Source organism: Euprymna scolopes, chromosome 41 (genome assembly GCF_053919585.1).
Source record: "Euprymna scolopes isolate OS-2025 chromosome 41, ASM5391958v1, whole genome shotgun sequence".
In the NCBI taxonomy this organism is placed as follows: Eukaryota; Metazoa; Mollusca; class Cephalopoda; order Sepiida; family Sepiolidae; genus Euprymna; species Euprymna scolopes.
In genome coordinates, this window is record NC_136522.1 from 36,712,761 (window position 1) to 36,738,607 (window position 25,847).

General features: G+C 31.8%; 1 protein-coding gene across 4 annotated transcripts in view; it reads left to right on the forward strand.

Moving 5' to 3' along the window:
- Positions 1-25,847, forward strand: part of LOC145266475 (neurotrypsin-like) — a 219,882-nt gene that overhangs the window by 30,281 nt on the left and 163,754 nt on the right. For all 4 annotated transcript variants that reach the window (XM_080122166.1, XM_080122169.1, XM_080122168.1 and 1 more), the window contains exon 3: positions 9,152-9,293. In XM_080122166.1, the coding sequence (XP_079978292.1) occupies positions 9,152-9,293 (142 nt within the window). The remainder of the gene's footprint in view (positions 1-9,151; positions 9,294-25,847) is intronic.

The window sequence follows — 25,847 nt, forward strand, 5'->3', positions numbered from 1 at the left end:
GAGATGATGAGTAAAAAATATTACATAAAATTGAGATGATGAGTAAAAAATATTACATAAAATTGAGATGAAAAGTAAAAAATATTACATAAAATTGAGATGAAGAGTAAAAAATATTACATAAAATTGAGATGAAGAGTAAAAAATATTACATAAAATTGAGATGAAGAGTAAAAAATATTACATAAAATTGAGATGAAGAGTAAAAAATATTACATAAAATTGAAATGAAGAGTAAAAAATATTACATAAAACTGAGATGAAGAGTAAAAAATATTACATAAAATTGAGATGAAGAGTAAAAAATATTAATAAAATTGAGATGAAGAGTAAAAAATATTACATAAAATTGAGATGAAGAGTAAAAAATATTACATAAAATTGAGATGAAGAGTAAAAAATATTAATAAAATTGAGATGAAGAGTAAAAAATATTAATAAAATTGAGATGAAGAGTAAAAAATATTACATAAAATTGAGATGAAGAGTAAAAAATATTACATAAAATTGAGATGAAGAGTAAAAAATATTAATAAAATTGAGATGATGAGTAAAAAATATTAATAAAATTGAGATGAAGAGTAAAAAATATTACATAAAATTGAGATGAAGAGTAAAAAATATTACATAAAATTGAGATAAAGAGTAAAAAATATTAATAAAATTGAGATAAAGAGTAAAAAATATTAATAAAATTGGGATGAAGAGTAAAAAATATTAATAAAATTGAGATGAAGAGTAAAAAATATTAATAAAATTGAGATAAAGAGTAAAAAATATTAATAAAATTGGGATGAAGAGTAAAAAATATTAATAAAATTGAGATGAAGAGTAAAAAATATTAATAAAATTGAGATGAAGAGTAAAAAATATTACATAAAATTGAGATGAAAAGTAAAAAATATTAATAAAATTGAGATGAAGAGTAAAAAATATTACATAAAATTGAGATGAAGAGTAAAAAATATTGCATAAAATTGAGATGAAGAGTAAAAAATATTACATAAAATTGAGATGAAGAGTAAAAAATATTAATAAAATTGAGATGAAGAGTAAAAAATATTAATAAAATTGAGATGAAGAGTAAAAAATATTAATAAAATTGAGATGAAGAGTAAAAAATATTACATAAAATTGAGATGAAGAGTAAAAAATATTACATAAAATTGAGATGAAGAGTAAAAAATATTAATAAAATTGAGATGAAGAGTAAAAAATATTAATAAAATTGAGATGAAGAGTAAAAAATATTAATAAAATTGAGATGAAGAGTAAAAAATATTAATAAAATTGAGATGAAGAGTAAAAAATATTACATAAAATTGAGATGAAGAGTAAAAAATATTACATAAAATTGAGATGAAGAGTAAAAAATATTAATAAAATTGAGATGAAGAGTAAAAAATATTAATAAAATTGAGATGAAGAGTAAAAAATATTACATAAAATTGAGATGAAAAGTAAAAAATATTAATAAAATTGAGATGAAGAGTAAAAAATATTACATAAAATTGAGATGAAGAGTAAAAAATATTACATAAAATTGAGATGAAGAGTAAAAAATATTACATAAAATTGAGATAAAGAGTAAAAAATATTACATAAAATTGAGATGATGAGTAAAAAATATTACATAAAATTGAGATAAAGAGTAAAAAATATTACATAAAATTGAGATGATGAGTAAAAAATATTACATAAAATTGAGATGAAGAGTAAAAAATATTACATAAAATTGAGATAAAGAGTAAAAAATATTACATAAAATTGAGATGATGAGTAAAAAATATTACATAAAATTGAGATAAAGAGTAAAAAATATTACATAAAATTGAGATGATGAGTAAAAAATATTACATAAAATTGAGATGATGAGTAAAAAATATTACATAAAATTGAGATGATGAGTAAAAAATATTACATAAAATTGAGATGAAGAGTAAAAAATATTACATAAAATTGAGATGATGAGTAAAAAATATTACATAAAATTGAGATAAAGAGTAAAAAATATTACATAAAATTGAGATGATGAGTAAAAAATATTACATAAAATTGAGATAAAGAGTAAAAAATATTACATAAAATTGAGATGATGAGTAAAAAATATTACATAAAATTGAGATGATGAGTAAAAAATATTACATAAAATTGAGATAAAGAGTAAAAAATATTACATAAAATTGAGATGATGAGTAAAAAATATTACATAAAATTGAGATGATGAGTAAAAAATATTACATAAAATTGAGATAAAGAGTAAAAAATATTACATAAAATTGAGATGATGAGTAAAAAATATTACATAAAATTGAGATGATGAGTAAAAAATATTACATAAAATTGAGATAAAGAGTAAAAAATATTACATAAAATTGAGATGATGAGTAAAAAATATTACATAAAATTGAGATGATGAGTAAAAAATATTACATAAAATTGAGATGAAGAGTAAAAAATATTACATAAAATTGAGATGAAGAGTAAAAAATATTACATAAAATTGAGATAAAGAGTAAAAAATATTACATAAAATTGAGATGATGAGTAAAAAATATTACATAAAATTGAGATGATGAGTAAAAAATATTACATAAAATTGAGATGATGAGTAAAAAATATTACATAAAATTGAGATGATGAGTAAAAAATATTACATAAAATTGAGATGAAGAGTAAAAAATATTACATAAAATTGAGATGAGTAAAAAATATGACATAAAATTGAGATGAGTAAAAAATATTACATAAAATTGAGATGATGAGTAAAAAATATTACATAAAATTGAGATGATGAGTAAAAAATATTACATAAAATTGAGATGAAGAGTAAAAAATATTACATAAAATTGAGATAAAGAGTAAAAAATATTACATAAAATTGAGATGAAGAGTAAAAAATATTACATAAAATTGAGATGATGAGTAAAAAATATTACATAAAATTGAGATAAAGAGTAAAAAATATTACATAAAATTGAGATAAAGAGTAAAAAATATTACATAAAATTGAGATGATGAGTAAAAAATATTACATAAAATTGAGATAAAGAGTAAAAAATATTACATAAAATTGAGATGATGAGTAAAAAATATTACATAAAATTGAGATGATGAGTAAAAAATATAACATAAAATTGAGATGATGAGTAAAAAATATTACATAAAATTGAGATAAAGAGTAAAAAATATTACATAAAATTGAGATGATGAGTAAAAAATATTACATAAAATTGAGATAAAGAGTAAAAAATATTACATAAAATTGAGATGATGAGTAAAAAATATTACATAAAATTGAGATGATGAGTAAAAAATATTACATAAAATTGAGATGATGAGTAAAAAATATTACATAAAATTGAGATAAAGAGTAAAAAATATTACATAAAATTGAGATAAAGAGTAAAAAATATTACATAAAATTGAGATGATGAGTAAAAAATATTACATAAAATTGAGATAAAGAGTAAAAAATATTACATAAAATTGAGATGATGAGTAAAAAATATTACATAAAATTGAGATGAAGAGTAAAAAATACTACATAAAATTGAGATAAAGAGTAAAAAATATTGCATAAAATTGAGATGATGAGTAAAAAATATTACATAAAATTGAGATAAAGAGTAAAAAATATTACATAAAATTGAGATGATGAGTAAAAAATATTACATAAAATTGAGATGATGAGTAAAAAATATTACATAAAATTGAGATGAAGAGTAAAAAATATTACATAAAATTGAGATAAAGAGTAAAAAATATTAATAAAATTGAGATAAAGAGTAAAAAATATTACATAAAATTGAGATGAGTAAAAAATATTACATAAAATTGAGATGATGAGTAAAAAATATTACATAAAATTGAGATGATGAGTAAAAAATATTACATAAAATTGAGATGATGAGTAAAAAATATTACATAAAATTGAGATAAAGAGTAAAAAATATTACATAAAATTGAGATGATGAGTAAAAAATATTACATAAAATTGAGATGAGTAAAAAATATTACATAAAATTGAGATGAGTAAAAAATATTACATAAAATTGAGATAAAGAGTAAAAAATATTACATAAAATTGAGATGATGAGTAAAAAATATTACATAAAATTGAGATGATGAGTAAAAAATATTACATAAAATTGAGATAAAGAGTAAAAAATATTACATAAAATTGAGATGATGAGTAAAAAATATTACATAAAATTGAGATGATGAGTAAAAAATATTACATAAAATTGAGATAAAGAGTAAAAAATATTACATAAAATTGAGATGATGAGTAAAAAATATTACATAAAATTGAGATGATGAGTAAAAAATATTACATAAAATTGAGATAAAGAGTAAAAAATATTACATAAAATTGAGATGATGAGTAAAAAATATTACATAAAATTGAGATGATGAGTAAAAAATATTACATAAAATTGAGATGAGTAAAAAATATTACATAAAATTGAGATGAAGAGTAAAAAATATTACATAAAATTGAGATAAAGAGTAAAAAATATTACATAAAATTGAGATGATGAGTAAAAAATATTACATAAAATTGAGATGATGAGTAAAAAATATTACATAAAATTGAGATGATGAGTAAAAAATATTACATAAAATTGAGATGAAGAGTAAAAAATATTACATAAAATTGAGATGAGTAAAAAATATTACATAAAATTGAGATGAGTAAAAAATATTACATAAAATTGAGATGAGTAAAAAATATTACATAAAATTGAGATGAAGAGTAAAAAATATTAATAAAATTGAGATGAAGAGTAAAAAATATTAATAAAATTGAGATGAAGAGTAAAAAATATTACATAAAATTGAGATGAGTAAAAAATATTACATAAAATTGAGATGAGTAAAAAATATTACATAAAATTGAGATGAAGAGTAAAAAATATTAATAAAATTGAGATGAAGAGTAAAAAATATTACATAAAATTGAGATGAAGAGTAAAAAATATTAATAAAATTGAGATGAAGAGTAAAAAATATTACATAAAATTGAGATGAGTAAAAAATATTACATAAAATTGAGATGAGTAAAAAATATTACATAAAATTGAGATGAAGAGTAAAAAATATTACATAAAATTGAGATGATGAGTAAAAAATATTACATAAAATTAAGATGAAGAGTAAAAAATATTACATAAAATTGAGATGATGAGTAAAAAATATTACATGAAATTGAGATGAATTGTAAAAAATTAACGATAACCAATAAAATAATCATTTAGAACTAACGATATCACATAAAATAATCATTAAGAATTAAAAATATCACATAAAATAATCATTAAGAATTAAAAATATCACATAAAATAGTCATAAAGAGTAACGATAACAGATAAAATTTTCTGTAAGAATTTACGATATCACATAAAATAAGAAGAATTAAAGATATCACATAAAATAGTCATTAAGAAGTAAAGATGTCACATAAAATAGTCATTAAGTATTAACGATATCACATAAAATAATCATGAAAATTAACGATATCACATAAAATAATCATGAAAATTAACGATATCACATAAAATAATCATTAAGAATAAACAATATCTCATAAAATAGTAATTAAGAATGTACGATATCACAAAACGTTATCATTAATTCTCAATGATAGCACATACAATAATCATTAAGAATTAACGATATCACATCAAATAATCATAGAGAATGAAAGATATCAGATAAAATCCTAATTAAGAATTAACGATATTACATAAAATAGTCATGAAGAATTAACGACATCACATAACATAGTCAGGAAGAATTAACGATATCACATAAAATAATCATTAAGTATTAACAATATTACATAAAATAATCATTAAGTATTAACAATATTACATAAAATAATCATTAAGAATTAACGATATCACATAAAATAATCATTAAGTATTAACAATATTACATAATATAATCTTTGAGAATTAAAGATATCACATCAAATAATCCTTAAGAATTAAAGATATCACATCAAATAGTCATTAAGTATTAACGGTATCACAAAAAATAATTAAGAATTAACGATATCACATATAATAATGATTGAATATTAATGATATTACAAAAATACTCATGAAGAATTAAATATATCACATAAAATACTCATGAAGAATTAAATATATCACATAAAATACTCATGAAGAATTAAATATATCACATAAAATACTCATGAAGAATTAACAATATCACATAAAATAGTCATTAAGAATTAACGATATCACATAAAATAGTCATTAAGAATTAAATATATCACATGAAATACTCATTGAGAATTAACGATATCACATAAAATAATCATTACGAATTAACGATATCCCATAAAATACTCAGTAAGAATTAACGATATCCCATAAAATACTCAGTAAGACTTAAGGGTATCACATGAAGTTATCATTAAGACTTAAGGGTATCACATGAAGTTATCATTAAGACTTAAGGGTATCACATGAAGTTATCATTAAGACTTAAGGGTATCACATGAAGTTATCATTAAGACTTAAGGGTATCACATGAAGTTATCATTAAGACTTAAGGGTATCACATGAAGTTATCATTAAGACTTAAGGGTATCACATGAAGTTATCATTAAGACTTAAGGGTATCACATGAAGTTATCATTAAGACTTAAGGGTATCACATGAAGTTATCATTAAGACTTAAGGGTATCACATGAAGTTATCATTAAGACTTAAGGGTATCACATGAAGTTATCATTAAGACTTAAGGGTATCACATGAAGTTATCATTAAGACTTAAGGGTATCACATGAAGTTATCATTAAGACTTAAGGGTATCACATGAAGTTATCATTAAGACTTAAGGGTATCACATGAAGTTATCATTAAGACTTAAGGGTATCACATGAAGTTATCATTAAGACTTAAGGGTATCACATGAAGTTATCATTAAGACTTAAGGGTATCACATGAAGTTATCATTAAGACTTAAGGGTATCACATGAAGTTATCATTAAGACTTAAGGGTATCACATGAAGTTATCATTAAGACTTAAAGGTTTCACATGAAGTTATCATTAAGACTTAAGGGTATCACATGGAGTTATCATTAAGACTTAAGGGTATCACATGAAGTTATCATTAAGACTTAAGGGTATCACATGAAGTTATCATTAAGACTTAAGGGTATCACATGAAGTTATCATTAAGACTTAAGGGTATCACATGAAGTTATCATTAAGACTTAAGGGTATCACATGAAGTTATCATTAAGACTTAAGGGTATCACATGAAGTTATCATTAAGACTTAAGGGTATCACATGAAGTTATCATTAAGACTTAAGGGTATCACATGAAGTTATCATTAAGACTTAAGGGTATCACATGAAGTTATCATTAAGACTTAAGGGTATCACATGAAGTTATCATTAAGACTTAAGGGTATCACATGAAGTTATCATTAAGACTTAAGGGTATCACATGAAGTTATCATTAAGACTTAAGGGTATCACATGAAGTTATCATTAAGACTTAAGGGTATCACATGAAGTTATCATTAAGACTTAAGGGTATCACATGAAGTTATCATTAAGACTTAAGGGTATCACATGAAGTTATCATTAAGACTTAAGGGTATCACATGAAGTTATCATTAAGACTTAAGGGTATCACATGAAGTTATCATTAAGACTTAAGGGTATCACATGAAGTTATCATTAAGACTTAAGGGTATCACATGAAGTTATCATTAAGACTTAAGGGTATCACATGAAGTTATCATTAAGACTTAAGGGTATCACATGAAGTTATCATTAAGACTTAAGGGTATCACATGAAGTTATCATTAAGACTTAAGGGTATCACATGAAGTTATCATTAAGACTTAAAGGTTTCACATGAAGTTATCATTAAGACTTAAGGGTATCACATGGAGTTATCATTAAGACTTAAGGGTATCACATGGAGTTATCATTAAGGCTTAAGGGTATCACATGGAGTTATCATTAAGGCTTAAGGGTATCACATGGAGTTATCATTAAGGCTTAAGGGTATCACATGGAGCTATCATTAAGGCTTAAGGGTATCACATGGAGCTATCATTAAGGCTTAAGGGTATCACATGGAGCTATCATTAAGGCTTAAGGGTATCACATGGAGCTATCATTAAGGCTTAAGGGTATCACATGGAGTTATCATTAAGGCTTAAGGGTATCACATGGAGTTATCATTAAGGCTTAAGGGTATCACATGGAGTTATCATTAAGGCTTAAGGGTATCACATGGAGTTATCATTAAGGCTTAAGGGTATCACATGGAGTTATCATTAAGGCTTAAGGGTATCACATGGAGTTATCATTAAGGCTTAAGGGTATCACATGGAGTTATCATTAAGGCTTAAGGGTATCACATGGAGTTATCATTAAGGCTTAAGGGTATCACATGGAGTTATCATTAAGGCTTAAGGGTATCACATGGAGTTATCATTAAGGCTTAAGGGTATCACATGGAGTTATCATTAAGGCTTAAGGGTATCACATGGAGTTATCATTAAGGCTTAAGGGTATCACATGGAGTTATCATTAAGGCTTAAGGGTATCACATGGAGTTATCATTAAGACTTAAGGGTATCACATGGAGTTATCATTAAGACTTAAGGGTATCACATAAAATATTCATGAAGGATTAAGAACGATGAATACTGTTTAGACCTTCACTAAATATTTGCTTGAAGTTTTTAAGGTTTTGTTGCCATACAAATTTGAAAGGTTTATTTCCATACAAATTTCACAGAAAACCAATGATCGAGAAATCATTGTTGCGATTCCACTTCGTCATTTGCGAATGTTATCCAAAGGAGTGTAGAGTACTGTAAATCAGTGAAAACATTTTCTCACCCCCCCCACTCCTAGTTCGTACAAATAATATATATTTAAATTTAAAAAATTAGAGTGATGGCAATTGTATTTGTAGGAAGTGGCCGTCAATTGTTTGAGATGATGGACAGAGCGCGACTGGGGAGGTATGAAGGGTATTAGAATAGTTAGATGATTTGTTTCTAAGATTCCAATGGAAAGCTATCAGATTTAAATCATTGGTAAATGACTTGTGAGTGAACACCAAGTGAGTTACAATAATAATAAAACTTTTCTTTTTTTAGGCTATCCAATAAACGTCCGTCTTATCGGACGGGATGGTAAAGGACGTGTGGAAGTGTTTTATAAAAACTCTTGGGGTACAGTCTGTGACAACTACTGGGACGATGCGGCCGCCCTCGTTGTGTGCCATAATCTTGGATACAGGTTGGTATGAGACTAGCTTGTATTTACCAAAAAATGAGCCCCACTTGAGATTTGTGTCTACTTTTTTAATGATTCATCACTTATCAAGAGACAGCTATTTCTTGTTATTTTTTTTTATCCTGTTATTTTTTTTTATCCTGTTATTTTTTTTTATCCTGTTATTTTTTTTTATCCTGTTATTTTTTTTTTATCCTGTTATTTTTTTTTATCCTGTTATTTTATTTTTTTTATCTTGTTATTTTTTTTATCTTGTTATTTTTTTTATCTTGTTATTTTTTTTATCTTGTTATTTTTTTTATCTTGTTATTTTTTTTATCTTGTTATTTTTTTTATCTTGTTATTTTTTTATCTTGTTATTTTTTTATCTTGTTATTTTTTTATCTTGTTATTTTTTTATCTTGTTATTTTTTTATCTTGTTATTTTTTTATCTTGTTATTTTTTTATCTTGTTATTTTATTTTTTTTATCTTGTTATTTTTTATCTTATTTTTTTGTTATTTTTTTTATGTTGTTATTTTTTATCTTCTTATATTTTTTATCGTGTTATATTTTTTATCTTGTTATATTTTTTATCTTGTTATATTTTTTTATCTTGTTATTTTTTTATCTTGTTATTTTGTTATCTTGTTATTTTGTTATCTTGTTATTTTGTTATCTTGTTATTTTGTTATCTTGTTATTTTGTTATCTTGTTATTTTGTTATCTTGTTATTTTGTTATCTTGTTATTTTGTTATCTTGTTATTTTGTTATCTTGTTATTTTGTTATCTTGTTATTTTGTTATCTTATTTTGTTATCTTATTTTGTTATCTTATTTTGTTATCTTATTTTTTTATCTTATTTTTTTTATCTTGTTTTTTTTATCTTGTTTTATTTTTTTTATCTTGTTTTATTTTTTTTATCTTGTTTTATTTTTTTTATCTTGTTTTATTTTTTTTATCTTATTTTATATTTTTATCTTATTTTATATTTTTATCTTATTTTATATTTTTATCTTGTTATATTTTTATCTTGTTATATTTTTGTTACATGAATGTGCAGCATATTTTAAAGTCCCTCCTTCACCATATTAAAAAAATTCTATCAAAAACGGGTTTCTACATAACATTATTTCAGCTCGGCCCGTATTCTGCATAAGTACAGAAAATGTTTAATTTAAACATTCTTAATGCATTTTTATTTCAGACAGAAATTACTCTGGATTCAACAGTTTAAAAACTAGAATAAATACATTTAACAGTTTAAAAACTAGAATAAATACATTTAACAGTTATTAAATACATTCAACAGTTTAAAAACTGGAATAAATACATTTAGAACATTGCAAAGGTTGCTGCCAGAAAGATTGTCTCCTTCTATCGAGCTACAACACTACTCACACTCGAAAGTATTCTGTACCTCTACAAGACCAATATTCACCCATGCATTATTGTTGCCACATCTGGGATGGTATATCTACCACTAGCATCTTCCTCTTGGATAGGCTCCAAAAAACGGTCTCCAATATAATATGTCCCACTTTGTCAACTAGGCTCCAACGTCTGTCCGATCGCTACAATCCTGTTTTACAAGTATTTTAATGGCATGTGCTCTGATGAACTCATTGCACTTGTCCCCCTCAATGTACATATCCCCAACAAACCTGCTTAGCAACAAAATCACACCCCTTCACTGTTGAAGTCCTCAAATGTCAGTTTTCTACTCTAATAGTTTCTTCTCTTGGAATTCCCTTGCTGCTACCTGCCTCCCAAACTCTACTGATATGCAGAATTTCAAATGCAACGTAAACCAATTATTTAAGAATTCAGGTGATCGCTCATCCCCTTCTCAGTACAGGCTAATAAGTCTCCTGTGCGTCATGAGTAAGTTGCTGGAATCTGTGTTAAATACAGAAGTAATCAACCATCTCAACAAAAATAACCTTAGTGACACTCAATATGGTTTCCGTTCTGCTAGATCTACAGCAGATGTGCTTACAGTTATATCTCATAGGATTAGCAAATCTCTCGATGGAGGCAACCTTTCTAGGGCAATTGCTCTTGACATATCTAAGGCCATTGATAGGGTATGGCATAAAGGTTTACTTCATAAGATCTCTAGCTATGGTATTGCTGGAAATGTCTTCTCAATTATTAAATCATTTCTTTCTGATAGGTTCATAAGAGTAGTAGTTGAGGGGCAAAAATCAGAAGCTCACAGTATTAATGCCGGTGTCCCTCAGGGATCCAACTCTTTTCCTGATCTACATTAATGATCTTCCAAATCATATCCTTACATCATTTGTAGACATTTATGCTGACGACACTACCATTTATGGTAGCACATCTAAGACAGTAAACGACCAAGTTCTCTCCAATTCTCTCTCCTCTGATCTTGAGCACGTAGTACAATGGGGTAAGGAGTGGCTGGTTACTTTTAATGCATCTAAAACCAAGCTTCTCTCTTTACATTATCAACATTCTGATCCACATCTGGCATCAATTGAAATGAATGGCTCTCGTCTTCAGGAGGCCTCAAGTTTTGACAAGCTTCTGGGCTTGACCATTACTCCTGATCTTAAATGGAACGCGTACATCAAATCTGTTGCCAAGGCTGCTGGAAAAATGGTGGGATCTTTCTATCGATCCAGTAGATATCTCACTGCTGATGCTATTCTCTATCTATATAAGAGCCAGGTACGTCCAAGGATGGAATACTGTTGCCACATCTGGGCAGGAGCTGCTAGAAAGGACTTGTCCTGCCTTGATAGAGTTCAAAATAGACTTCGTAGCCTCGTAGGAGATGTCCTTTTCTCTTCCTTGCAACCTCTATCTCACAGAAGAGATGTTGCGAGTTTGTCTCTGATGTATCGTTATTTTCATGGAAAGTGTTCGACAGAGCTTCAATCTATGGTCCCCCCCGCCAAACTTTCACAAGAAACATTCATCTAGCTGTAAACACTATCACTAATTTCCCCACTCTTTATCTGTGCCTAAACCTAAACGTAGATTCCATGAACAAAGCTTCTTTCTTAGAACTGCACGCCTGTGGAATTGTTTTCCTGCTTTCCGGCTGACTACAATATGGTTGTCTTCAAGTCTAACATAAATAAGTTCTTGATGAGCCGTTCCATATAAGTTATCAAATTTACCAAATTTTCATTACTAATGATTACTATATTGTCCAATTTCTACTGTACACTCTTTAACCCTTATCCTTGAGTGGCCTCTTGGCCTTGATAATGTGGTGATGCCTATGTAAAAAAAAAAGAAAGTAAAAAAAAAAACATCTTAATCTTTCTAAGGCATGGTCCCAATTACTAGTCCTTTAAATCAAAGTGGTAATATGCCTTGTTTGGGAGGGTGAACATAAGTAAAAACAAAAAATTGATCTAGCTTGTGGGGTGTGAACAGCCAGGAATCTAACGCATAGGTCAATACCAGACATTGGAAAGACATGGAACTGTGGTGGAGGACACTTGTTGACTGTGATCTGAGAACAATGCACAGCAAATTAATCTGGCTGAATTGGATTGCTGTGTTGAGAGAAATTAACTTACCATTGCAGTGGCAGACCAAGGTGTTGCATATAAAGACCTACTCTGCGTGTGTACACAACTGGTTGTCAGACACGGGAAAGCACGAGTTCATACTAAGGCTGCAAGTGAAATGCTCCTTATAAGAAGTTCATACCAGTGAAATGTAAGTGAAATGCTTATTAAAAAAAGTTCATACCAGTGAAATGCTTATTAAAAAAAGTTCATACCAGTGAAATGCTTATTAAAAAAAGTTCATACCAGTGAAATGCTCATTAAAAGAAGTTCATACCAGTGAAATGCTCATTAAAAGAAGTTCATACCAGTGAAATGCTTATTAAAAGAAGTTCATACCAGTGAAATGTAAGTGAAATGCTTATTAAAAAAGTTCATACCAGTGAAATGCTTATTAAAAAAAGGTCATACCAGTGAAATGCAAGTGAAAAGCTCATTAAAAGAGGTTGATGCAAGTGAAATGCTCATTAAAAGAAGTTCATACCAGTGAAATGCTTATTAAAAGAAATTCATACCAGTGAAATGTAAGTGAAATGCTTATTAAAAAAGTTCATACCAGTGAAATGCTTATTAAAAAAAAGGTCATACCAGTGAAATGCTCATTAAAAGAGGTTCATGCAAGTGAAATGCTTATTAAAAGAAGTTCATACCAGTGAAATGCTTATTAAAAGAAGTTCATACCAGTGAAATGCAAGTGAAATGCTTATTAAAAGAAGTTCATACCAGTGAAATGCTTATTAAAAGAAGTTCATACCAGTGAAATGCTTATTAAAAGATGTTCATACCAGTGAAATGCTTATTAAAAGAAGTTCATACCAGTGAAATGCTTATTAAAAGAAGTTCATACCAGTGAAATGCTCATTAAAAGAAGTTCATACCAGTGAAATGCAAGTGAAATGCTTATTAAAAGAAGTTCATACCAGTGAAATGCTTATTAAAAGAAGTTCATACCAGTGAAATGCTTATTAAAAGAAGTTCATACCAGTGAAATGCAAGTGAAATGCTTATTAAAAGAAGTTCATACCAGTGAAATGCTTATTAAAAGAAGTTCATACCAGTGAAATGCTTATTAAAAGATGTTCATACCAGTGAAATGCTTATTAAAAGAAGTTCATACCAGTGAAATGCTTATTAAAAGAAGTTCATACCAGTGAAATGCTCATTAAAAGAAGTTCATACCAGTGAAATGCAAGTGAAATGCTTATTAAAAGAAGTTCATACCAGTGAAATGCTTATTAAAAGAAGTTCATACCAGTGAAATGCTTATTAAAAGAAGTTCATGCAAGTGAAATGCAAGTGAAATGCTTATTAAAAGAAGTTCATACCAGTGAAATGCTTATTAAAAGATGTTCATACCAGTGAAATGCTTATTAAAAGAAGTTCATACCAGTGAAATGCTTATTAAAAGAAGTCCATACCAGTGAAATGCAAGTGAAATGCTTATTAAAAGAAGTTCATACCAGTGAAATGCTTATTAAAAGAAGTTCATACCAGTGAAATGCTTATTAAAAGAAGTTCATACCAGTGAAATGCAAGTGAAATGCTTATTAAAAGAAGTTCATACCAGTGAAATGCTTATTAAAAGAAGTTCATACCAGTGAAATGCTTATTAAAAGAAGTTCATACCAGTGAAATGCAAGTGAAATTCTCATTAAAAAGTTCATACCAGTGAAATGCTTATTAAAAGAAGTTCATACCAGTGAAATGCAAGTTAAATGCTCATTAAAAGAAGTTCATACCAGTGAAATGCTTATTAAAACTTCATACCAGTGAAATGCAAGTGAAATGCTTATTAAAAGAAGTTCATACCAGTGAAATGCAAGTGAAATGCTCATTAAAAGAAGACACCATACCCTAAAAGAATTGGTAAAGGAATATAGGTTCAAAGGAGACATTCATTGCATTCACAACTTGGCCGATCAATTGACGTGGGTACCACAATTATGGTTATTGTCACTGATCAGTGCAGTACATGTCACTGAGCTGGACGTGACCCAGATCACAGTCATTCACAGGAACAGTGGACATCCAGGAGTGCAACACACTGCTTATTTTGCCCGAAGAGTTTGCTCTACAATGACAGAAGTGGCAGTCAGATTGACAATACAAACGTATATGGAATGACAATGATCTAGCGCCAGTTCACTGGGAGAAAGGAAAATTGTTGGTGAGCAGTGATTGGCAATGTTTGGGAATGTACAGTACATACTACGGTGCTTACCATTTCCTATCACAGATTGTGGCCCATTGCAATTTTCAGTGTGGAGACAGCAGGAGACAGTGTGCAGAAACGGACTCGACAACAATAATTCACCAAATGGAAGTGATCTTTTGTGAATGGGGCCTACCTCGTGAACTACTGACAAATAACGACACGGTCTTCTGCAGCAAAGAATTCAAGACGTTTGCAGATGAATGAGGTGTGAATTTGAGATTTTGCTGTGCATATGCCCCAGATGAGAATGGCATAGCAGAGTGATGCTATCACATTATGAAATGGATTGTGTCTAGAATGCATTGCTCCATACCAGAGGCGGTCTATTGGTACAACATAACTCCAAAAGACGACGTGTCATCTTTGACTTCACCAGCTAATGCTATATATTGGTACGAGGCCCGGATGAAAGAAATCAATGTTATGCCACCAGTAGCAGCCCCAAGCATAGTCCCTACCAAATTGGAGATTGTGTGCAGCAGAGAGTTGTTGTACCATGAAATTTGGCCAGGGTCAGGTAACCGAGATTAGTGGATAGGATGCCCCGACACATGAAGGACCTGCATCCCCAATATAGTGTACTCTCGTCAGAAGGTTCTGACAACATAACATCTTTGGAGAGCGGGTCAGGAAGTCTAATACCCAATGACAAAACAGTCGGAAGATGATCATAAGGCAGGAGTAGAAGAAACACACACTCCTGATGAAGCCGACGGTTCTGAAGAGGCCTCACTTGCGAAGAAGCACCTGAAAAAGACAACCACTGCTGGGATGCTGCCCATGTGATAATGGGATCAGGGTGTGACAACAATCAGGGAAACAAGGGTCCAAGGTTGGCGTATTGAAAAAAGATTAGCGCCACTCAAACTGGAAACCTGATTGATAAGAAATGGAAATGTAACACAGTCAAATATGAGCATATAAAAAGTATTTCTTTCATTGATGAGAAAATTCTTCTTTTTGACCTTGTTCATGGCACTTTGTCTATTGGATATAGTTGCTATGGCATTCGCTTTAATTATTTTTTATTATTGTTATCTTGGATGTTTTATCATTTATTTCTCTTACTTTTCTATGATGCTGGATCTTTTTTTTTTTTTTGTGTGTTATCTTTTGATAACTTTTGTTTTTGAACTGTAACTTCAAGTTTCTGGCCATGGCGGCAGTTAGCCATCAGCCAAACGAGCCAGAAATAACTAAGGGGGCAAGAGACATGTCTACCCCTCCCCCTCATCACCACCACCAAACTGGAGCAAACCCCGAGACTAATAATAGACATAAAAGAACTTATGAAAAAGGCAAAAACGTACCAACACAGGTCTTTTGATTGATATACCAAAATTGGAATTAATTTCCAAAAGAACAATTCAAATCTTGATTATAGACAAGAAAGCGAAAAAACATCATAAATTCAACAAGTGGTAATAATAATAAAACTACACACATAGAAACTTTATATTTTCATCACCAGAAGACTGCATAGAATTATCACAAAAAAAAGACACATTTTACATATGGAGTGCTTGAGCTGACAAAGAACCTCCATCTCCATATTTCATGTGCTTTTTATGTCGATGGAGAGCGCATTGCAACATTAATGAAATATGGAGACATTACTAAAGTCTTCCTGCAATGAATATTTATCAACATGGTATTTTGAACTAATCTTTGATCCACAAGCTTTCAATGAAATTCCTTATTTTCTTGAAATAGAGGAAGACAAAATACCTGTAATAGTTGCAGACAGAAAGGCTTTGTGTTGGAACTGTGGCCAAATTGAGCACTTGACTAATGTATGCCCCAAGAAAATTAACAAAACAGTAGGTCCAACGGTGAACCCAAAAAATAAGGTATGGGTTCACTTAGGCATTAAGGTTGCGGCTCCCATAACCACAAGCTCATCACCTGAGATCACGCCCCAGAAAATCAACATCCTCGACTTTAGCATGACACAGAAACCACCAAGAGAAAATGAGTGGGTACTAGTCACCAGAAAAAAGACCCCTGGGTGGCTAAGTTTAGGACAACAGCAAGAAGAAAGGTTACAAAAAATGTCCGAAAAAAATCCAGGGGGGGGGGAAATTCCTTGAACTGAAAAATTTGGAGAAACAACTAAGAACGAAGACTAGTACTCACTCTCCACCAAGAAGCCCAGGCCCAAGTACTCCTCAGAAAATTATCACCAGCAAAGATTATGCTTCCTCCTATCACCTGACTAATAAAACTACAGCAGCAATTTAAATTAATACCTCTGAGTCCATCACACAAAAGACCAAAATTAAACTCCCCAAAAATCACCCCTCTTGTCTCCCCTCTTCAGACGCCAAGCAACTCTCCGGCAGCATCCCCTACAAAGTCTCAGCCACTATCTCCATTCCTACACAAGTCTTCAAAAGAAACTCCTCCCCATTTCCCAGTAAAAACCAAATTAAACATCAGTCCCTCTCCCACTTAGCCAATAGTTGTGGGAAGGCTGTGTGTGTTTTAGATGTTACCATAAAAGATGTGGTATTTCGACATATTGAGGTTTATTCACTCAATAGCCATAGTGAGAAGCCCTCTTTCTTTTGATGGATCGAACCGTTCATGAATACATTTCACCGGTTAATTTGAGCAGGAGACTGAAACACAGTTCTAGATTCTGATTTAGATCACAGGGTAACATTTCAAGGGCAACTAATTGAAATCTGGATGTTAAAAATTTCAGGATTTTATCGATGTTCGATCTTGACAATAAGTTTGATCTTGTCGATAAGTTCCAGAATGAAAAACTCTGGGATATAATATGCCGCGGCTTGGATTTGATGCAACTTTCAAGTACGATCGATCAGTTCTTAGTTAGGCGAGTAGATATAGTTGTTTAGATTATCCAAGTTTTCATAGTTTATTTGAACCACAGTTAAACTAGTTCAACCTAGGATGACTGGGCACTGGAAGTTCAACACGTCATTGTTAAACTTGGAGGACTTCTGGGATCAGCTTTTACAACGGGAATTGACAAGAGCCATAATTGGGAATAAGTGGTGGGATCATTTGAAAAAGTAATTAGGTCCTTCATTGCTAATTATAATCGCCAATTCAATCCTAGCTCTAGAGCAGCGAAAGCAATATTAGAGACTAGATTAGATCGGGCACTGGAGGAGGAAGCTAGCAGTAATTTTATTATAATTAAGGCATAACTTGACTCTTTGGATAAAAAAGAGGATCAGAGAATTTTAGTTAGGACTAGGTTAAAAAGTGCCAAACAGGGTCACAAATGCAGAGGAGCATCAACGGTTTACCAATCTACACATCATCAGTGTCACATTGCCGGACGGATGTACCGTGACGAAAAACGATGGGATTTCGATCTCTTTTTTTCAGAATGTCTTTACCACAGAGCTTTCTCTGACAATGGTTTGGCACCTATTTAGCTGACTTTTCTTGCTCGGATGCGACCAAAGTGACTACGTTCAAAAGTTGTATAAAAGCTCTGAAATAGATCGAGCTGAACAAGACTCCTAATCTCGGTGGTCTACCTTATTTTTTTTTTTTTTGTCCACCCCTAACAAGGCATATCACCACTTAGATTCAAGGGGCTACTATTTGGGGCCATGCCTAGATTAAAAAGATGTTGGTTTACATTACATTTGAACTTTTGCATATCTGTACAGGCAGGGAAGCAGGTAGCAGGAAGGGAATTCCAAAGATCTCCAGCTACGGTATAGCTGGAAATGTCTTCTCAATTATTAAATCATTTCTCTCTGATCGGTTCAGAAGAGTAGTAGTTGAGGGGCAGAAATCAGAAGCGCTTAGTATTAATGCTGGAGTCCCTCAGGGGTCCATCCTAGGCCCAACTCTCTTTCTGATCTATATTAATGATCTTCCAAATCACATCCTTACATCATTCGTAGATATCTATGCTGATGACACTACTATCTATGGTAGCACATCTAAGACCGTAAACGACCAAGTTCTCTTCGATACTCTCTCCTTTGATCTTGAGCAAATGATACAATGGGGAAAGAGGTGGCTTGTTACTTTTAATGCATCTGAAACCAAGCGTTTATCTTTACATCATCAATGCTCTGATCCCCATCTGGCATCAATTGAAATGAATGGCTCTCGTCTTGGGGAGGCCTCATGTTTTGACAAGCTTCTGGGCTTGACCTTTACTCCTGATCTTAAATGAAAGACATACATTAAATCCGTTGCCAAGGGCGCTGGAAAAATGGTGGGATCCTTCTATTGATCCAGTAGATATCTCACTCCTGATGCAATTCTCTATCTATATAAGAGCCAGGTACGTCCAAGGATGGAGTACTGTTGCCACATCTGGGCAGGAGCTGCTAGAAAGGACTTGTCCTGCCTTGCTAGAGTTCAAAATAGACTTTGTAGCCTTGTGGGGGGTGTCCTTTTCTCTTCCCTGCAACCTCTTTCTCACAGAAGAGATGTTGCAAGTTTGTCTCTGCTTTATCGTTATTTTCATGGCAAGTGCTCGGCAGAGCTCCATTCTATGGTCCCCCCCCCCGCCAAACTTTCAAAAGAAACACCCGTCTAGCCGAAAACACTATCACTAATTTCCCCACTCTTTATCTGTACCTAAACCTAAACATAGATTCCATGAGCAAAGCTTCTTTCTTAGAACTGCACGCCTACTATGGAATTGTCTTCCGTTTTTTCTGCTTTCCAGCTGACTACAATATGGTTGTCTTCAAGTCTAACGTAAACAAGTTTTTGATGAGCCGTTGCATATAAGTTAACAAATTTACCGAATCTCCATTACTAACGGTTACTATATTGTCCAATTTCTACTGTACACCTTTTAACCCTTATCCTCGAGTGGCCTCTTGGGCTTGATAAGTGGTGATGCCTATGTAAAAAAAAAAAAAAAAAAAAAAAAAAAAAAAGTCCAGCTTTTCAAGTCAAGGGAAGAAACTATTTCGGGACCACAACAGTGAAGGGGGTGAGATATGTACGTCGAGGGGGCACAAGTGCAATGAGTTCATCAGAGCACATTCCATTAAAATATTTGTAAAACAGATACAGAGATGCAACAGTGAAGCGATCGGACAGGGGTTGAAGTTGACAAAGTGGGATATATTAGATTGAAAACAAGAGGGAGAGGCTAGTGGTAGATGCACCTGCCCAGATGTGACAACAATACTCTATGCATGGTATGCGAATCGTGGCCTTGTAGAGGTACAGGATACTTTCTGGTGTGAGTAGTTTTCTAGCTCGATAGAGGAAACCCACCTTTTTTGCCGCAGCTGTCACAATGTCCTCAATGTGTTCTAGTTCATATTGTCCGTAAATGTTATTCCAAGGAGTTTGAAGAAAGAATTCTCAGATATTATTTGTCATGGATATAGGCGATTGGAGAACGTAATTGTTAAAGGAGAGCAGCTTAGTTTTACTAGCATTAAATGTTACCATCCATTTGTGACCCTATCCATTAAGGTGTGGGAGTCATTTTCTCACAATTTTGCCATTGTCTTAGATTTACGGACATTCATTCTTCCCACATGCATGTTATAGAGCATTGTACCATCAGCAAATATACCCATCTCATACGCAATATTATCAGGGATCTCGTTTATGAATATCAGGAATAATAGTGGTCCAAGATCGACCTCTAAGACACTCTTGCATTAATGTTATGCTGCTCGGATGTACATCCATCAATGACAAACTGGATGGTCCTATTGTCTAAAAAGGATTTAATTTATATTATAGTTATACCATACGATTTAATTTTCATTAGCAGTTCTTCATGCCAGACTTTGTCAAAAGCCTTGGATATATCAAGGGCTACAGCCCTGGTTTTGCACACCTCATCCATGGTATATGAATTCAGATTGTTAAAATATCTGCAGTAGAACAACATTACTTAAATTCATACTGTTTTTCAGAAAGATTTGTTTTTGCGAGGTGGATGACTAGTGCTTGATTAAGGTCTCAAAAATTTTTGCTAATAGGGGAGGAGACTAATAGGATGCTTTTCATGAGAGGGTCAGTCCTTTCACCAGAATTCTTGTACACTGGTACCACAGAGACCATCTTCGACAGCAAGAAAGCAAGATTCAGCAAGGCATTTATTGTAGAGCTTGGAAAGTACAGAGGCTAGCTCAGGTGAGCATTTCTTAATTAGTATAGCAGGGATGAGGTCAGGCCCACACGCCTTGGATGTGTAAGTTTTTTATGATGTCACAGACATGAGAAGGAATGATTTTTACATCATTTAGTGTGGCTTTAGTCCGCATAGGGAAATTTTATTCCCTTGCTGGCCATAGTATTTAACTCCTGGTTTAGGAATGGGTGCATTCCTCCGTATTTTACCAGGGATCATTAAATTGCTATGCAAGAATAAAAATGGAGGTGATGGTATAAGTAATTTTCAGCCTTTAACGATTTTGGCCAAGATCTTAGCAACTTGTCTTGCATCGCCTTATAAGTCCCAAACAGACTTGTGCTGTTAAAGGCCGGACGATTCAAAATAATTTGCATGTAATATGCTTGACCATAGAAAAAATCAACATTGAAGCCACACTGATCAATTTAGATCAGTCCAAAATGTTCGATAGTGTCGATCATCATTCCTATGCTAGATTTGGTCCTCACTTTTGCTCCAGATCAATTCGTCAAGGTTGTCACTGATGCTTTATGTGCTTGCGTTAGAATCTTCCCTTCGTAGGCTTAGTGAATCCAGTCCTTCACAGTATTACTCTGCTAGGTACTTGCACCACGAGTAAGTACTCCACCTATACTGACGACATGACTGTGCTTGTAACGAGCAGTGCTGAGGCTAGAGTTGTTGACATGGAAATAAGATGGTATGAACAGATGACAGGGGCCCAAATCGAGTGTGGGCTTATGCATTGAACAGATAGGCCTTGCAAGATACTTGGCATCTGGTTTGGAGAAAAATTGGTCGGAAATATTGGAAGTGGTTCAGGCTACCACACATTTGTGGTCCCTGAGAAATCCAACTTTAAAGGGTTGAGGTCTGCAATTCACACATTTATTCTTTACTGCCTATCAGTACTTCCACTCCCAAAAATCACACTACTACAACTAGTGAGTGCTCTTTTCAGTTTCTTTTGGCGTGGAAAGAAAGCCATGGTCAGTAGGGAGATCTGCTACCTGAATCTGTCAAAGGCGGTCTGGGCATGCCAAGCATTGATACCAGAGGCATACACTATGCACACCTTACCTTGACCGATGTGTACACTATGTGAGGGAAACGGTGAATTCTGGAGAGAAGACACTAAGAAAACTTTTCCGACTTTGAAAAGTGTGCACTCACCGGAGGGGTGGGGCACACAAGTTGCCCTGAAATGGGTGCTCCTTTTATTGCGAGTGTTGACGGTCCTTGAAGCTCTTTTTACAGGTGAAAGAACGCCTCTCTGAGACCCAAATGTTGCCCTACAGGAAAACACTCGAGTGTCAGAGAGGCTTTCAGTTTCAGATGGGGCTATATAGGGTTATGCTGAGGGAATCTGTTCAAGATAATAGGATTGAGAGGCTCAATTTTACGAATGAGGAGCATCGCTCTGTATAGCTTGTGCACCTGGGATGAGGTGCCTCAATAATTATGACACTTGCTCACCTGGCTGATTTTTAGAGATGCCCTCTGGGTCAGCAAAAAACTCTTCACAGCAATCATGATGGAGACACCAAGTTGTGTGCAATACGAGGGCAAGATGGAAGATATCAACCATGCTTTGTTCCACTGCACTATTGTACGTCCATTGTGTGAGTTAGTTGAAGGCTTCACGGTCCGCATATTCAACGGACAGTTCTTTGTTTTGGAGTCCGTTTCAAAATGCTGAAATTGGGCACCGACCATGAGAAAAGAGGAACACCATGTTTTTCTCTGCTTGCTAGCAGTTATGAGAGGCGTGATTTGGTCAACATGGCAAAGTGATGAGACTTTCACTGCTCCCCAACTTGTTCTCATTTTCAAGCACTGCATATTATGCGAAACTCTCTCCAGCAAATTTCGACGAATGGTGGGTGAAAGTTTCACGCTTGTGTCGAGTGAATGGTGTTGATATTGAGTAGTACTTGGACATAACTTAGGTTCAGAATTTTGGTTAGCCTGACCGAACATAGTCAAACCATCAAACCAGTACGGTTAGAGTAGGTTAGTTTTAGGTATTTTTCTTTTTTAACTTAGAGTATGAATAGGTCCTGTTTATTCTCCTTCCCCTCATTCTATACATTTTATATTTATGTTTTGTAAATATTTATAAATAAATATTAACATTCTTTTTGTTTCTTTTGACTTGGAGTCATTTGAACATATTAATGTTTAATTCGCATGTCAGTGGGAAGAAAGAAATACGGATTTTCTATGAACATTGAAACAGGAAAAGAAAACGATTGTCGTTTTTTCGTGTGCTGAAAACATTACAAACTAAAGGAAAACTTTTTTTTGCACGGACATTGTGTGATATTCGACAGTCGAAAAGCAAACTTTAATTTCAACATTTTAACATTTCAACATTTCAACATTTCAACATTTTAACATATACTCCGTTGACTTTAAATCTTTAATCTGCATCAAATCTTCACCGAGTTTTGCCTTATTGTAAGGATGAGATAATTTGAAATGCTTGTCAGTTATTTTAGCTTTTTTAACACAAGCAATCTTGATTTTTAGACATTAAAGCTCATTCTCGTCCAACTTTTCAACTCTTTTTAGAACTTTTATAAGAAATGTGATAGTTATCATTATATCGTTAATATAAGCCCTAATTGGAGACAGCCTAAGGTCAAATCTCATAACGGGCCCCCTACATTGAGTTTCTGTCGCTTTTATTAGCATATTCATTGCAAGGCAAAAAGCATCGCTGTAATTGTGCATCTTGTTATTATCCCCCGTTCCAGATCATGCCATACTGAAATTGAGGATTCTTCCATTGTATTTTTAATGTATTATATCGTATTTTGATTTATAAAAATCAAAAATGATCTCAGTATTTTTACTAGGAATATGGTAGCATATAAGTGCATCTCTGACTAATTTACACGGGATCGAACCATAAACGTTTTTATGGTCTAATCAGATGACTGCTATGTTACCTCTGTTTCTTTTAATGTTTTTTAATCGTTGCAATATTACGTCTGTGTGTTCAATATATCTTGGTGTTCCTGGGCCCCCCCCCCTTTTTTGTGCAAAAGTATTGATATAACCATTATTTAGTTAGAAATTTTGATAAACATTGATTCAAGATACTGAAGAATATTTTCCCTTCAACGTTCAACAGAGAGATGCCCTTAAAATGATTGATACTACTTGCTCCTTCTTCTTTGAGGATCCATATTGCCTCTAAGTGCCACCATTGTTCCATTATGCACCCTCATTTTCAAATTATTTTATTAGCTTCCAAAGCGTTTGCAGAACTTGCATACATCGTTTATTGACAATGTATTGGACTCTCTTGGGCTGCAGAGCTGAGCTTGTACTAGCTTTCTCTTACCAGCTTGATTTTCTTAGGTCAAGCCCACTTGGGAATGTTGATCATGCTGTGATAATGGTAGAAATCACCTTAAATTCTCGACCCAAAACCGAAGACTCACTGCTCAAAACAACGAGGTATTACAAAAAGGCTGATTGGGAAGCCATCAGGGGCCTCATCAGAGATGTCCCATGGGGAAATATTTCTCTTCCAGCTGAACAGTGCGCAAATGAGACCACTGAATGGTTCAAAACTGCAAAACCACACGGAAATTCTATAGCAAGCCCCCCTCTCCCCAATGGTTTACTTCTACTTGTGTAGATGCCATTGCTCAAAGGCATACCGCAAATTCAACTGACATAAGTTAAGTTCAAACAGACAGAGGTACATAGAAGCTAGAAGTAATTGGTGTGCGTAACAGGTCGATTCAAAGCATGCTTTGAATCGACCTGTTACGCACACCATTTAAAAGGGAAAATTTTTCCGAAATTAATAATGGAATACGTCACACAGACTTACAAGTAAGACATTTTACCATACAACTGAATAAATATATATAAATAAAAAAAAATATATGTATGTACTTATTGATTTGTAAATCGCCACTTGTTCTCGTCTTCACTTACCAACAGCGACTATAATTCATTCCTCGCATTGTGACAGCCTTCTAAATCTTTTACACACCTATCCCACACAATGCTTCAAGCAAACTACATATCAATCCTATATATATATATATATATATATATATATATATAAAATATATACTTATACAAAAAGATATGTGCGACGTTCTAAAATAAGCCCCCCTATGTTTTTATTCCATTCGAATGGATCAGAAAAATTGCAAATTGCATTGTTATGATGACTGAGCTTATGCATTCATGACCTGAAAGTTTGAAATCTTTGTTGTAAATATTGACGATGTGAGATTCTAAGGAAGCAAACCCGTTATGGTTATGTATCAGAAGCAGATATACATGACTGAATTTCTGACAAGTTTAACTATTGAAAATGGTGGTGACTATGTAAAAAAATAAATTCTGAAGCACAAAAGGTCGCTCGTTTGATTGGCACCACTTCTGTCTTTGCAGCTCTTCAACTTTAGAGTAAAAAAATAGGAAGCTTGTATAATATATATTTACCAAAAAAGATAGGATATGTAATATATACTTATAGATTCTAAAGTAAATCTGTTTATTATCTAATTATATAATTAGTGTATTTAAATTCAAATGGCTTGAAAATTTAAAAATATCCATTCGTTCCACCTTATGAATTGACAGAACTTTCTTTTAACGCTGAACGAAATGAGAAAGCGTTCAGGAAGAACAATGACTCTGAATCCTTTCATTGTATTCATCTCTC